Here is a 14045-nt window from a genome sequence, read left to right as displayed (position 1 = left end):
CCAGAGGGTCACAAAAATAGTCAGAGGGCTGGAACACTTCTGCTATGAGGAAAGGCTGAGAGAGGTGGGGTTGTTCAGCCTGGAGAAGGCTCCAGGGAGACCTTATTGCAGAGTTTCAATACTTAAAGGAGCGTATAACAAAGACAGAGAGAGACTTTTTACCAAGGCCTATAGTGACAAGACAAGTGGCAACAGTTTTAAACTGAAAGAAGGTAGGTTTAGATTAGATATAAGGAAGAAATTGTTTACAATGAGGGTGGTGAGACACTGGAACAGGTTGCCCAGAGAAGCTGAGGATGGCCCATCCCTGGAAGTGTTCAAGGTCAGGTTGGATGGGTCTCTGAGCAACCTGATCTAATGAAAGATGTCCCTGCCCATGGTAGGGGGGGTTGGACTATATGATCTTTAAAGATCCCTTCCAACCCAAACCATTCCGTGATTCTATGATACAGAGTTGGCAGCTAGCCTATGAATTTCAGTCTCAGATCCTCAGTCTTCAAAATTGAATTTGTGGGAAAGGCTTTTCCACCAAAATTACAGCTTTCACAATAACAAAAATTTACTTCAATTCTTCAGGCTGAGAATTGTACATTCCAGTCTGGAAATGGCAACACTTCACAGCGATGCCTCAGGAACTTGTCCACCGTGTGACTCATCTCCTTTTTCTTTATGCGCCCTACATATGGCTAGATTTCACCTCTCAAAGTACAAGGCCCTCCTCTCTTCCTGGAAATCCTTGCTTATAGCATAAACAGAAATTTATCCACAGAGGAGAATGAAAATATACGTTCCCGTAACTACAATCCCTATCACAGTGTAATTTCCAAACAACCACTTGCTTGTTTTGTGGTTTGGTTTTGGTTTTTTTTCCTAACGCAGGGTAAAGAGTTCTAACAGAAAGCTGCTACTTTTCATGTTAACAGCAGCAACTTCAATGGGTTTGGAAGCAGCAAAATGGCATTATCACTTTGGTCATTTAAAACTAGACAGAACCAATGCATCAGGGAGTGTATTGTTTGTAGCAATCATAGATTGGAAAATGAACTAATAAAGTGTTAGGTCTTTTCCTGTGTCCAGGAGGAAACCACCCTTACCAAGCCAAAAGTCTTCAATTTCTCCCTGAGAACAGAATAGAAGACAATCTCGCTAAATCAAGGTAGCTGCATCATTAAATGTGCAAAGGGAAGTGATTCAGAGCAGCAAGGACAACTAAGAACCAATAACTATGCAGGATTAAATGGACAAGATCTGGAAGGGGAACCAGACTTGGGATACCGTAAGCAGAGACAGAGGGAGAGCTACAAATCAAATGTGCCTCACAACCACTGCTGTAACCCTGAGTTTTAGAAGACCCAGGATGTTGGATGGGAGACGAAGGACTATGCTGCCTGACTGCAGGGATCTGCTGCTGCCTCGGCTACAAAGATCCACTGGCTCTGCCTGATGACACCATGGCTACAACATTTAAGATCCCTCGCGCTGAGTGATGTGCAAAGGAGTACAAACCTCTGCAGCCAGCAGCCTTGTGAAAAAAAATTAGTAAGATTTACAGTGCCCTTGAGTAACCAAAGCTAAATAATACATCTCAATTGAGAGATGTCGCTTTCAATGTAAAGCCCCCTGGCGCTGGTTCAGCAAGACTCAGCAGAACTCGTGCCAACGCCGAGTCGCTGCTTCCCGCAGCACTACGCGCTTCCTCCGGGGCCACCCGTTCGATTGCTTACCAGCGCCAAAAGACAGGCACTGTATGAGCTCCTTGGCAATGGTCCTCCCCGGGGATCTCCCACGCACAGCACTGCAGCACTAGGACCAACCCGCTGAGCTCTGAGGATCACAAGCCCGCAGAGATCTCTGGCCACACAGGAACTGCTCGGGTCACACACCCGAAATGTGGCTGCCACGTATCCACTGCAGAGAGATGACACCACACGTTGTCTAATTAAGAAAATATTACCCCTTCCACAAACCCTGCCTAGCTGAGTTGCCTGACTTCGAAACTGTATTAAGCTCTTTATCTAAATCAATAGAGAGGCATATCCAAAGGCTAACTATTTAGGTAGCCTAAGGTAACTAAGCTCTCAATTTAGACTTCTCAATTAGGTAAATACTGTGATGTCAGTTCTATTTTGTCAATAAAGGGAGACAAGCCTGGCACTGGTGCCAGCTGATAGAGTTTCTCATTTAGCTGATGTAGTAACCATTTGTACACTTCACACTAACAAATGCTATTCACTGCGCAGTTGTTTCAGCAATTCTTTGATTTTTTGGGGGCATAAATTATTAGAAAACGATGTCATTCTTGCAAGGACCTGGAATTCTAATGATCAGGAATTGATGCAAACCTTTCAGGTCCTAGTCCCTAAATATACATATAAGCTGTACGTAGGCAGAGTGGCACACTGGCATCGTTGAAAGTAAGTCCAAAGAGGACCCAGCAAAAATATTTTGTTTGAAAACAGCAGTCCAATTTTCTGAAAGATGGCACTGGTTTGGATCAGTTCTGAGCTTTTAAAAACTTGATGAACAGAGGCTATTAGTTCTCTGGTAGTATACATAATCTGCTTTGTGAACTTTTTTAAATATCTTGAAATCCACTCCTGCAAGGCTTTTGTGAGGTAGGAGTAGGAGGTTTCATTATTTGCTAGCAGTTTCATTTCTATGCACAACAGGAAGGGAGCATGATGCTACAATCCCTCCGTGAAAGGAAATCCTTCAGAGGTTAGCAGATGCTCCAAAATCAAAGCTAGCAGTCACCAAATCATTCAGCATGTTTCATGCTGACAGAAGTCTCTGTCAGGGGAGAAAGTGTCTGTGCATGTTATCTTGAAGAAATCTCTTTATAATCTTCTTTACTCTGCAAGAAAGAAACTCATCCTGCCTTTTTCTTAAATGAATGTAAGACAGTGCTTGCAGGCAATCCTGAAGTCTTCCCTTTCTTTGGAGAAAGCATATTAGCAGCTGTCCAAATAACACCTCAATGCCATGGGGACCACCTTTAAGGGGAGAGTCTTCCAATTTTTAGTCAAACCATTGCTTCTCAGCTGAGGTTGCCAATAAGAATGCTGTTGGATAATTTTAAGCTCCTTTACTGTTTCACTTACCTGCATTAAACAGCATCTAATACCACAAGTAACTTCAGTGAAACCGATGGGCACAGAACACAGCAATGCAGCACTCAGTGCAAAGGAGGAGCAACTGGGAAACTTGAGGCTACAGTTTATTACGCTGATCCTTTTCCATCAGGCAACAATCTGGTACGTTCAGTTTAAACTCACTAATTCAGCTGCTGAAGCTCCTACATTTTTTTCTTACAAATCTCTGAACCTTTTTTATCCATCAAATCACTTTTTCATGTCAATAGTCTCTTCTCACAGCAAGTCTCATCATACTTGCAAACGTTAATTTCGTGACCATTTTGAGAGGCACAGCCCCCTTTTCTGTCAAATTAAAAAAAATGAAAGAGCAAGTAATATACCTGAAATCAGTCACTAAGCTGGCAGCAAAACGCGTAGGAGAAATCTCTTCTCTGCAAACTTTTGCTTCTGGACTTTGATCGCTATCAGGCTGAAGTTGCTGCTAAAATATTTCCAGAGGTAACCAATCTACATTAAATAAGCAAAGATGAGAATTTTACTCCTTTTACCGAGAGAGTTTTAAGACCTGCAAATCATTTCTGAGGGGCAGCAAAAGACCTCAGTTCTTCACTGAGGACTAAAACTACTTTTTGCAGTTATGATTCACCAAAGAAAAAGGATGCTTGTAAGTACTTAGCTGCCACCAAGACCTCTGCAGAAGTAAAAGGCTTTCATCCTTTCAAACCAGAGCAATTTGAAGAGATTACTTTAAGTAAAAAAATACAGAAAATTGGCAGGCCCAAAAGATGGAAAGACATCACACTCTCCTGGTGTAATCTATCTTGGGAACATGCTCAATAAAACGATTAAGTTCTTTCTAGGTAAGCAAGATTTAGCTGGCTATAATTCAAGGCTCAATTATAATGTCTGTTACAATACAATTCTTATTAATGATAACTGTAATTGCAGTGTTCACTATCCTCTTCCAAACCCAGCTAGACAGCTTCCTGGAGACAAAGAATTTTGATTAAATTCCTTACTTAGTTCAATTTTCCTCTCAGATACATATGCACAGCTCCCACTGAAGTGGTATAGATGTTTCTGAAAGCAGGACCAGAGAAATAACATATTCCTGTACTCACCTGGCACAAAGTGCTTTCACACAAAGCTAATGTACATCTGGTCATGCAGATACTGAGGCTCATAGACAAATATATGACTCTGCAAAGTTATCCTTAATTTATGTTAGTCTTTTTGAGAGTATGTCAGTATAGACAAATCTCTGGCTATTACTACATACACTTAAGACTGGGTTGATTTTGATCCAAGAAAAATAGGCAGATCTGCTCTCTTTTTCGCAAGAGTTATTTCAAGGCGATTGCATTATATTTGTATTGTGTTAAATGGAAAATGCTTTTTTTAATCATGATAAATCAAGCATATTCCATAAATTGCTGTTAATCTGCATCTATGCAGTATCCTTTTGTTATTAAAAAAAGGTGGAAAAAAAGAAGGTTTTCAACTTCACAGACACAACCATAACTCTCAACACTACTCTGCTGCCAAACCTAAAGAAACAATATAAAGTAATTTTGGTAGTATATGGGAAAAGAAGATGATACGAGTTTGTCCTCAGATCACTAGGAAAAGAACAATTAATCATTTGTTCTCCTTTAAATAAAGGCCTGCTTCCTAAAACAGAATGAATTTGTACAGCTCAGCTGAAATAAATGGAGTAGTATTCATTTATTTCAATAGGAGATCTCACTTTAAACACTTAAAAAAGAATTTAAAAATCAGCTTCTCAGTATTGAAATATTGAAGTGGAGAGGGAGGTGCTGATCTCTTCTCCCTGGGATCCAGTGACAGGACGCATGGGAATGGCTCAAAGCTGCGTCAGGGGAGGATCAGACTGGGCATTAGGAAGCATTTCTTTACCAAGTGGGTGGTCAAACACTGGACCAGGCTTCCCAGAGAGGTGGTCGATGCCCCATGCCTGTCAGTGTTGAAGAGGCATTTGGACAACGTCCTTAATAACATGCTTTAACTTTTGGTCAGCCCTGAAGTGGTCAGGCAGTTGGACTAGATGATCGTTGTAGGACCCTTCCAAATGAAATAGTCTATTGTATTCTATTCTATTCTTTCCTATTCTAATCTTTGTCCTGCTTTTTGCCTGGCAAACCGGGACGCAGTGGAGTAGGTGCACCTATGGTGCTGACGCCTTGCCAAAGCAAAGCGTTTGTCTTCTGTTGGGCTGACCCTTGGGATCTGGCCAGTCCCTTGAGTGCTGGGACCTGAGGGGTAGCAGCTCCTGAAATGTCACCCAGAGCACAGCAGCGTGCGAGGCAAGGCTGCAGCTCCCGCGGCTGGGCTCGCCCTTGCCTGGGCATGGTTCTCCGCTTGGTTTGCTCGGCTGCTTGGGGTGGTGCCTTCAGGCTGATGCTTGGGGCTCTTTGTTTTGAAGATTTGAAATGCAGAGCCTACAGTCTGGGTCAGCAGCTTACAGAAGGGCTCTTTTGGAGGAAAACTCAAGGAGTAGTGGTTTTACTCAAGGAGTAATGGTTTTAAACTAAAGGAGGGTAGATTTTGACTGGATATAAGGAAGAAATTTTTTACAAGTGAGGGTGGTGAGGCATTGGAGGGGGTGGACCAGAGAGGTAGTGGAGGCCCCATCCCTGGAAACATTCTATGATTCTGTTCTATTCAAAATTTATTTGGTGCAATTTTGTGGCCATTGCCCTAGCCTAAAAAGTCCATGGAAAATCTTCTCTGATAGAAATTCAGTTTAATAAGTAATTAATGATTCAATGTGCCTTCATAGTCTCACTGAAACAAGCCTGTTCCAGCGCACTACAAATACTGAACATCATCAGTTCCTTAAAAAGAGTAATGGTGTTATCACAGATTTACATGTGGCCAAGGAAGAAGAAGAGGTTAAGAATTCAGCTCTGCCACAAGCTACATGGGACAACATACGAGAATGTCAGCTCTGAGTAACATGGAAAACAAGCTGCCCTCTCACTATTAAGAGCAGATTTGGGACCAGTATACACAAAGCTTGTTTGAGGGCACACCATCATCCCGCAGAAGGGCCGGAATGGGACTCAGCTTCCCGGAGCACAGGTTTTACCCCGCAGTCTCTAGACAGAGCATTCACAACCTCAGCAAAGGTTTTCCTTAGGGGCATTTCTAACTGAAAGTCACCTTCATAAATCTTTGAAAATTCTGCACTGCTAATTCCCATTGCCAGAGTCAACAAATTTATATCAGAGGAAACAAAACTGCAGAAAATGCCTCCATTCTGTTGATACACTCCAGGACTAATGACACTGTAATTTGTTTACTTGTATTACTATCAGTACTACAGCGTAACCTGAAGACCCAATCAAGATTAGGACGCCATTACGTCAGGCATGAAGAAGGAGGCAGTTCATATCCCAAATTGCTTGCAATCTATCTACACGAGGCAGACAAAGTACAACTATCATTTTGCAGATGGAAAACAGAAGGAGTAAGCAGATTGCCAAAGGCTTTCAGAAGCTTGCTCAATGAAATCTCTGACAAAAACATGACATAAACCATTGCTGCTGGAAATGCATTTCGGTGCCAATGCACTACCTTATCTATTAATGTCATTACTTTAATATTGTGTCAGGTAACTTTTGAGACACAACACAGATGCTGGATGGTAAGAAGAAATTATTATATTTGTTATATTTCTTAACAAAGATAAAACATATGGGAATCTGACCCCATTCTTCCATCATATACTAAGATCAGGACTCAGTTTCATGTTCTATCACAGTCCTTTCTAATCTTCTGCAGTGATCTGGAGCATCTAATTGTGTACTTAACTCAGGCTGTGCAAAGCTGAAAAATTAGCAGGTGATTTACAGTACCAAAGTTAGGCACTAAGGCGTCTTATGTAGTCAGAAAGGGCAATTAGGTACTTCTGAAGGGTAATCCAAAAATCCTGCTATAATTGTAAAGCAGCCAAGGACTACTCCTTAGGGGGGCGGGGAAAAAGAAGAAGAAAAAGATTTACTTAAACTAAGAGGTTCCTTCTAAACTGTTCCCTAGTGAGGTTGCACCTTAACTCCTGCTACCGCTGGAACTTAGGTCTGTCCATTAAGGCATCGCAACGCATTTGGGAATCAGACCACAAAGTCTGCTCCTGAGATTATGCATCTAGTTGAACAAGGAGAGAAAGAGGCAAAGCTGCCACATATAACAGCCTAATAGCTGGAGCGCTGACAGCAGAAGTGTAAAACTCAATCACAGCTCTCCTTCGTCTTGAGGAGATTCCAGTTCTCACTTCCCACTTCTCCGGAACACGTAGGGTCGTCAGACTAGAAACTACCCTGCTGAATCCCTACCTTGGCGACGCACGAATCGTAAGATCCTGGAGGATGAGTAGACATCACTCTAACGTTCTGCCAAATATCTAGGGTACCAGCCTTTGGTCTTCTCTGGACTTTTTCTGCATGGACTGCCAGGACAACTCAGGCAGACAGCTTGCTTTTTAGGGAACATTCCTCCCAAAGACGCTTCAGAAGCAAGCTACAGGCCTTTTACTCCTGTAGAGCCAGCAGTCCCCTCCTGTCCACGCTCTCTGCCATCGCTCCCCATCACATGGTAAATGCACACCTATGAGACTCCTGGAGAGGGAAGGCAAGATGGGGAAGTAAGACAAAGCAGAGCCCACAGCCTACTCCCCATTTGAGTCTCCTTAAAAATTCATAACATGATCCGGCAGAAGCAAGCTCTATCTAGTCTCCTCCTCCTCCTTCCTGGAAACTCTTGAGACATGAATAATTAGTGGACAGGCAATGTTTTTTCTATGCACACGCAAAAAACCTAGCCCTTCAGGGAATCACGGAACCAACCATGTTTGTGCTAAGTTGCTGTATCGCCACAGTGTGTGCGTTGGTACGAGAGCAGAAGGGCTACTGCAAGAAGTTACGTGGCCTACCAAGCTGTCAAGACTAGACACCACTGTATGGGAAAATCATTGGATCAAAAAAAAAAAAATTTACGAAATTAATCCCTGAATACAGGGACTGGAATACAACTCCTTCAATACTCCTGCATGAGTGTCTGAACCAGTTACTCACCCTCTTGCCTGCTCCTTTTCTTGCCCACGGCTCTTGCATTCTTCACTGCTGAATGTCCCAAGCTAAACTGCAAGGAGCAGGAAATTTCAGCTTTCTCCTCCCCAAGAATGTAATGGCTGCAGTTAAGGATGTGGCAAATAGAGCTATGACCCTCTTCTGTTGGAAAAGGCAACTGAGCATAGGTTTGCCACGCCTGAAACAACCGTTCGGTTATTATACATAAAGTGGGCTCCCACAGGCCGTGTTTTTGACTGAAAGTGGCTGTCACTGCCGTGCTTGATGCTGGATTCAGAGCTGTGCTCAGAGCACTCCGGTGAGGTCAGGCTCCTCTCAGGATCCAAAAGATCTCCAGGTCTTGGCAGAGTCCAGTCAGTGCGTGGTTCCCTCACACCCCGACTGCAACGCCTCCGTCCAGGTATTTGTGTCTAGCTCCGGAGTGGCACAGAGCCTGAACATGGAGACAACTTGTGAGCTTTACATGCTCCCAATATTAAGCAGCTCTGGAAGGCAGGATTTCTGGATCATTTCCTTGCACCTAAGTGTCTTAATTTTTCCTAAGTCCCATTTTAAGGGTCAAGACAGATGTTCTGGATGTCTCTGCAGACATCTCTGTAACTGAGCTACCCACTTCCCAAAGCAGGACTTGCAGGAGTGTGGTGAGGATAAGCGTTAAGTACAGTGAGGTCCAATGAGACCGTATAAATAAGACAGAGATCGTTTCAAGATGAATCCCAGGCGTACCCAGAATTGCATCAGTATAAAAAGAAGTGATATTGTATTCAGATAAAATAGTTTTAAATTAAAACTTAACATTCATATTTCATCTTTCCCACGTGACTACAGACCACTGGAGGAAACCACTTCATTCACTAACCATGGGCTCCCTTTAAAAATATTACCACTAAAGACTGCTTAAACATTGCAGCAGCACTGGAACTGAGGCAATGAGCTTTTTCTGGTATCTGTTCTAATCTGGGAGTTAGAGAGGCTGCATAGCACCAATAGCAAGATATACGGAGGAAGCACCGTTTACACTGGAGATTGATTTAATGAGTTTTCATAAAGTCTTTTATGTCAAAAGCCAGCTTATGATAACCTCTTCTAAGACATTATCTAATATCAATAAGAGTATGCAGCATCTTGTTATCTTTCCACACTCACCATTCACACTCTCTCTGAAGTTATCCGGCAGAACCATGCTTTGTGGGAGCCACAGGCCTCAAAGTTTTTTGCCTATTTCAGTTCTGACATTTAAATTTATCTCGAACTAACTGGGAGTGGGAGGTGACAATTTTATTTCACAAAAACTTTTGAAGTTTGGGCCAGAACAGAAACGTATCTTTCAACATCTTCACAAAAATAGTTTCAAAACATCTATTTTCAGATCTAAATTACAGAGGAACGTCTGTAAGGCTGAGACTGGCATGGGAGACCCATGTGATTAACTTGTTCTCATTCAAACTAGAAATCCTCAGCAGATCAAAATATTCTGAATATACAAATGTATAGGAGCTTAAACACATTCTATATCCCAAGCCAGTACATGAACTCCCATATAACCTTCTGAGGAGAGATACTATTGAAACTATAGCAAAACAGTTATTGAAAATACAAATAGGTTTACTTCATTAGTTGTATATACTGGAAAATGGTCCCACCTTGCCCAGCTGTAAGCTACAGAAGCAAGTACAAAACTGAAAGAAAGCAACAGTCACTGAACGCTAGAGGAAAACACGACCTCGCAGCTCCAGGCTCAGATCAGTAGCTGTCAATCCCCACATCACCTACATTTTGCTTTCTTAAGGAAAAGACCACATAAAATGGCAGCTCTTGATGTGAACTTCCCAGCTGGGGACTCGGATGGCAGAGGTCTTTGCATTTTTTTTTACAATTTACGTAACTATACACAAAACACAATGTTACAAACGGATTTAAAGGACATTTTCCCTCTGCGCAAAGGTGGAGCATAAACAGCTCCATTAACCAACTCACCAGTTAAGATTCATACAAGTCCATAAAGCAGGTGTTAAATAGACCTTGTCTTGATTTCTTCAATCTGGAATGAATTTTACTGCCAACACACAGACACATGCTTTTAAGACATATACAACCATTAATTGTCTGTATCAAGATCAGAGGCTGGAAAAATATGAACCCAGCATCTTCACAGTTTCATGCTTGATTTCATTAGCCAGTATAACGGCTTAAAGAATCAGGTCCACAGCTTCATCTGTTAACCTCTCACCATGGAACACTACACTTCGCAAATCTACTAGCATGCACATCTAGATACTGTAGCCTGAACTGCTCAGCTAGAAGGGAAATATTTAGGAAACCCATCAGAACATAATCAGATGGATTATGAGTGACAGAACAAAGGAAGAAAAAAATATAAGAGCCACATGTGAAATGGCAAATCGCTCTTCAACGCAAGGCAGTTGATATCGAGTGAATATTCAGAACGTGCCTTACCTGTGTAGTGCACCACACACGTCTGACCCTTCTTTGGAAATGTCCGTCCTGTTAAAATTATAAAAGGTTATTCTTTTATCTTCTCTGATTAATCTGTGTGGCTAGGCAGGTTTATCTTTTAAGAGGAAAATGCCAGACTGAGGTTTGTATTGACTATGCGTTACGAAATTACTAATATGCAAGACAGGAATGGGTATGGTTTGGGGCAGAAGGTCCCAGCTTGGCTCCTATTTAGTTGTTAGACCAAATAATATTTTCCTTGCATAATTTTCCCTATATCGGTGGGCACTGTATATGCATTTACATTCTGTAAGTGCAAAAGGACTGTCAAAACTTCACGGGCTATAACCTTAAAATTCTCAGAATGCTCTTGTTATAATTTTTCAAATAAAGGCGTAGTTTGACATTGTGAAAAAAATCCATGTGTACTCAGATTTCTAATGCCTTTCACTCAAGACAGCTCTAACAAGGGCATCTTTAATTAGCTGGGAAGGGTTTTAGAAAAATTTTCACATACAAAGGCAGTTTAATTTTGTAGCGTCGGGTGACAGTAAAGCAGTGATACACTGAGTTCTTGTAAGAGCCTGGTAGCTCCTCCTAAAATTTTCATACTGAAAGGAAAAGAAGGTTTAAATTCTTTTCTTGCCACTGGAAAACAGAATTACCATTTCCATTTTTTACCTGTTCTAGGTGCTGCCAAAGGCACTAAAACCTAGGGGGAAGATTTTCCTGGCTCAATTAGGTGCCAATGTCATATTAAAGCAGCTAACCTTGGTTTCTCAGGTAATGTTGGCCAGGGGAGGGCCCAGGCTCAGAAGAACTTAAATGTATAAATGATACCAATTATTAAGGAACATTCTTGCCAGAAAGCTAGAAACTGGGGATTCGGATAGAAAATGAGGGTTATCTCTTAGCTGGCTTTCTGGTCTCTTTAATCTGAATTAACATGATAACAAGTTACACGTTACAGGGTGCATCGCAGGGTATAAAACATCAGGTAACACATAAGCCATGCACTTGGGGCTTATATGCCAAACCCAGCACGAGCAGTAAATGGCAGGAGGGCAGGCTAATATGATGAACTGAGATTTATAACATGAAATTGAGAAGATGGTGCTTCCAAGTGTCATCTGAACAGCCCTGTTCATTCAGCTGGGCTGGCTGGAGCATCTCTAGCTGCGGGTGGCACGAAGCGCGGTACAACAGGTATCCAGTCAGGGCACCGCCGTAACCTTAAAGTGGGATTTATCTCATTTAACTTTAATCATCTAAAACACAGGCCATTATTGTATGCCAGCATGCTGGGCTTCCCCGATTGACAGTGGAGAATTAGCAGTGCTTTGAAAGAAACCCAGCCTACCCAGAGAGAGGCAAGACAAATTATTCTCAGGAGATGACAACAGCAAAAAACCTCAAGACTGCCTTAGCCTAGCCACCTAGCCTGAGAAAAGCTATGCGAGATGAATCCTACCCTTGGTAACACAGGTGTTATTCAAATGATGCACTATTATATAGAGGTCTGAGAAAAGGAATATCATACCTTAGCGACACACACTCTGCCGTGTAACAATAGCAAAGTCAACGAAGCTACATCGAAGCTGAATTAAAAGCAGAGATGCTCAAGACCACTGCCTAGCTGTGGTTTTAAGGCAGCGTTTAAAGTCAGCTGATTTTGATTAAGACTTGTAACCAAGAGAAATAATCCATATAACCTTATTTGGAATAGCGTATCGCTTACAAAGACAGCCTTGATATATTTAATAGCCAGAAAGTACTATTGCGAGGTTAAGTTCCACCCCTCCTTCTACTCTCAGCCCCGCAACGTTACTTATACCCACGTAAGTATTCTGCTTTCACATCTCTGCGACCAAGGGAAGAATTTGATCCCCAGGGCTAAACAGCGCTGAGGGAGAAGCCAGTTTGAAAGCATACACAAAGAAAGAAAAGATACCGGGCCAAGAAAGTTCAGCTGAGATCCACCTGAACAAATTATTTACGGCTGCGTACCAGCCAAGGGTGAGTCTGGCCTGCTCTATAGGTACGTCTGGCTGTATGTTAGAAATGACGTCCTCTTCGAAAAGCAACCCCCCCAAGCTCGGGCAAGGCTACCGGAGGCCGCAGACGAGCGGCACGACGCGGGCCGGCTGCGGGAGGCAGAGCCGGCGCCCGGCGGGTCCCTGCCGCCGGCCGGCACCGCAGCACCGCCCGGGGAGCCGGGGGGAGCCGGGGGGAGCCGGGGGGAGCCGGGGGGAGCCGGGGGGAGCCGGGGGCGGGCGCGGTGGCCGCTGGCCCCCGGCGAGCCCGGCCGAGGAACCGGGGAAAGTTTGCGGCAGGGAGCGCTCCCCGCCGGGCGCCGCGGCCCCGGGACGCGCCCGGCCCCGCCGCCGCCCCCCGCGCCCGGCCGGCGGCCCCGCTCGGGGCCGTGCAGCTGCCGGCGGGGGCCGCAGAAAAAATCCCCGGCCCCTCGCCGCCGGCAGCCGCCGCGCTGCCGCCCGGGGAGCCGGGGGCTGTCCCCGCCGCCGGCCGCCCCCGCCGCCGGGACCCCGGGCGGCCGCCGCGCCCCGCTCCCTCCCTCCCGCACGAGGGGTGCGAGCCCGCGGGGCGGGGGTGCGGGGCGGCCGTGCCTTCCCTCCCGCTCCCGCCCCCGCCGCCTCCCCGCGCTGCCTCCCCTGCCCGCCGGCGGGGGCACGGCGGCTCCCCCGGCCTCGCAGCCCCGGGCGACCCCCGCCGGCTCCGGGCGCCCCCGCCGCCGCGCCGCAGGGCTGCCCCCGCCGCGGTCCCGTACCGTCTCCCGGGGAGATGGTCTCGATCTCCACCCCCATGGCGGCACCGGCGCGGCTGGGCTCGCTGCGGCGCCCCGCGGCTCGGCTCGGCTCGGCTCGGCCCCGCTCGGCGGCGCGGCCGGACCCCAGTGCAGGCATGCCCCTCCGCGGCCGGCGGGCAGGGGCCTCCCCGGCTGCCCGTCAGCCGCCCGCAGCCAATGCGGGGCAGGGGCGGGGAGGCCGGGGAGGGGAGCGGAGCGGAGCGGCGGAGGGGAGGGGGCCGCCCGCCCCTGCCCGGAGCGCCCGGGGGCCGCGGCGGCTGAGGGGAGCCCGGCGGCGGGGCCGCCCGCCCGCATCCCGCCCCCGGCGCGGCGGCGGCTGCCCTGGCCGGGCAGGGCTGGCTTCACGGGGGGGCCCCGCCGGTCCCTGCGCGGCGGAGCCCCGCACACCGCTTCCCCGGGGGTCTCCCCACCGGTTTCCCCCCGCCTCGCCCCCGGCCGCGGCGCCTGAGGGGCGGGAGGGCTCGGGGCGCGTGCGGGAGGCGGGGGCCGCGGCGGGCGCTCCCGAGCCGGCAGCCCGCTCCGCCGGGCCCCGGGCGGCTCTGAACGCGGGTGCGGGGCCAG

The 14045-nt window shown here is 46.3% G+C and overlaps 1 protein-coding gene across 1 annotated transcript in view; it reads right to left on the bottom strand.

Annotated features, from left to right (window-relative positions):
• FKBP1B (FKBP prolyl isomerase 1B) overlaps window positions 1-13482 on the bottom strand; it is a 57187-nt gene extending 43705 nt beyond the window's left edge. The window contains exons 1-2 of the mRNA XM_075708168.1: window positions 13446-13482; window positions 10661-10708 (exon numbers count right to left, since the gene is read on the bottom strand). Of these exons, the coding sequence (XP_075564283.1) occupies window positions 10661-10708; window positions 13446-13482 (85 nt within the window). The remainder of the gene's footprint in view (window positions 1-10660; window positions 10709-13445) is intronic.
• Window positions 13483-14045: the final 563 nt, after the last annotated feature.

The sequence above is a fragment of the Pelecanus crispus genome, chromosome 3, assembly GCF_030463565.1.
Source record: "Pelecanus crispus isolate bPelCri1 chromosome 3, bPelCri1.pri, whole genome shotgun sequence".
In the NCBI taxonomy this organism is placed as follows: domain Eukaryota; kingdom Metazoa; phylum Chordata; class Aves; order Pelecaniformes; family Pelecanidae; genus Pelecanus; species Pelecanus crispus.
The sequence above is the reverse complement of the archived record's forward strand: the minus strand, read 5'-3'. Positions and strand labels throughout refer to the sequence as shown.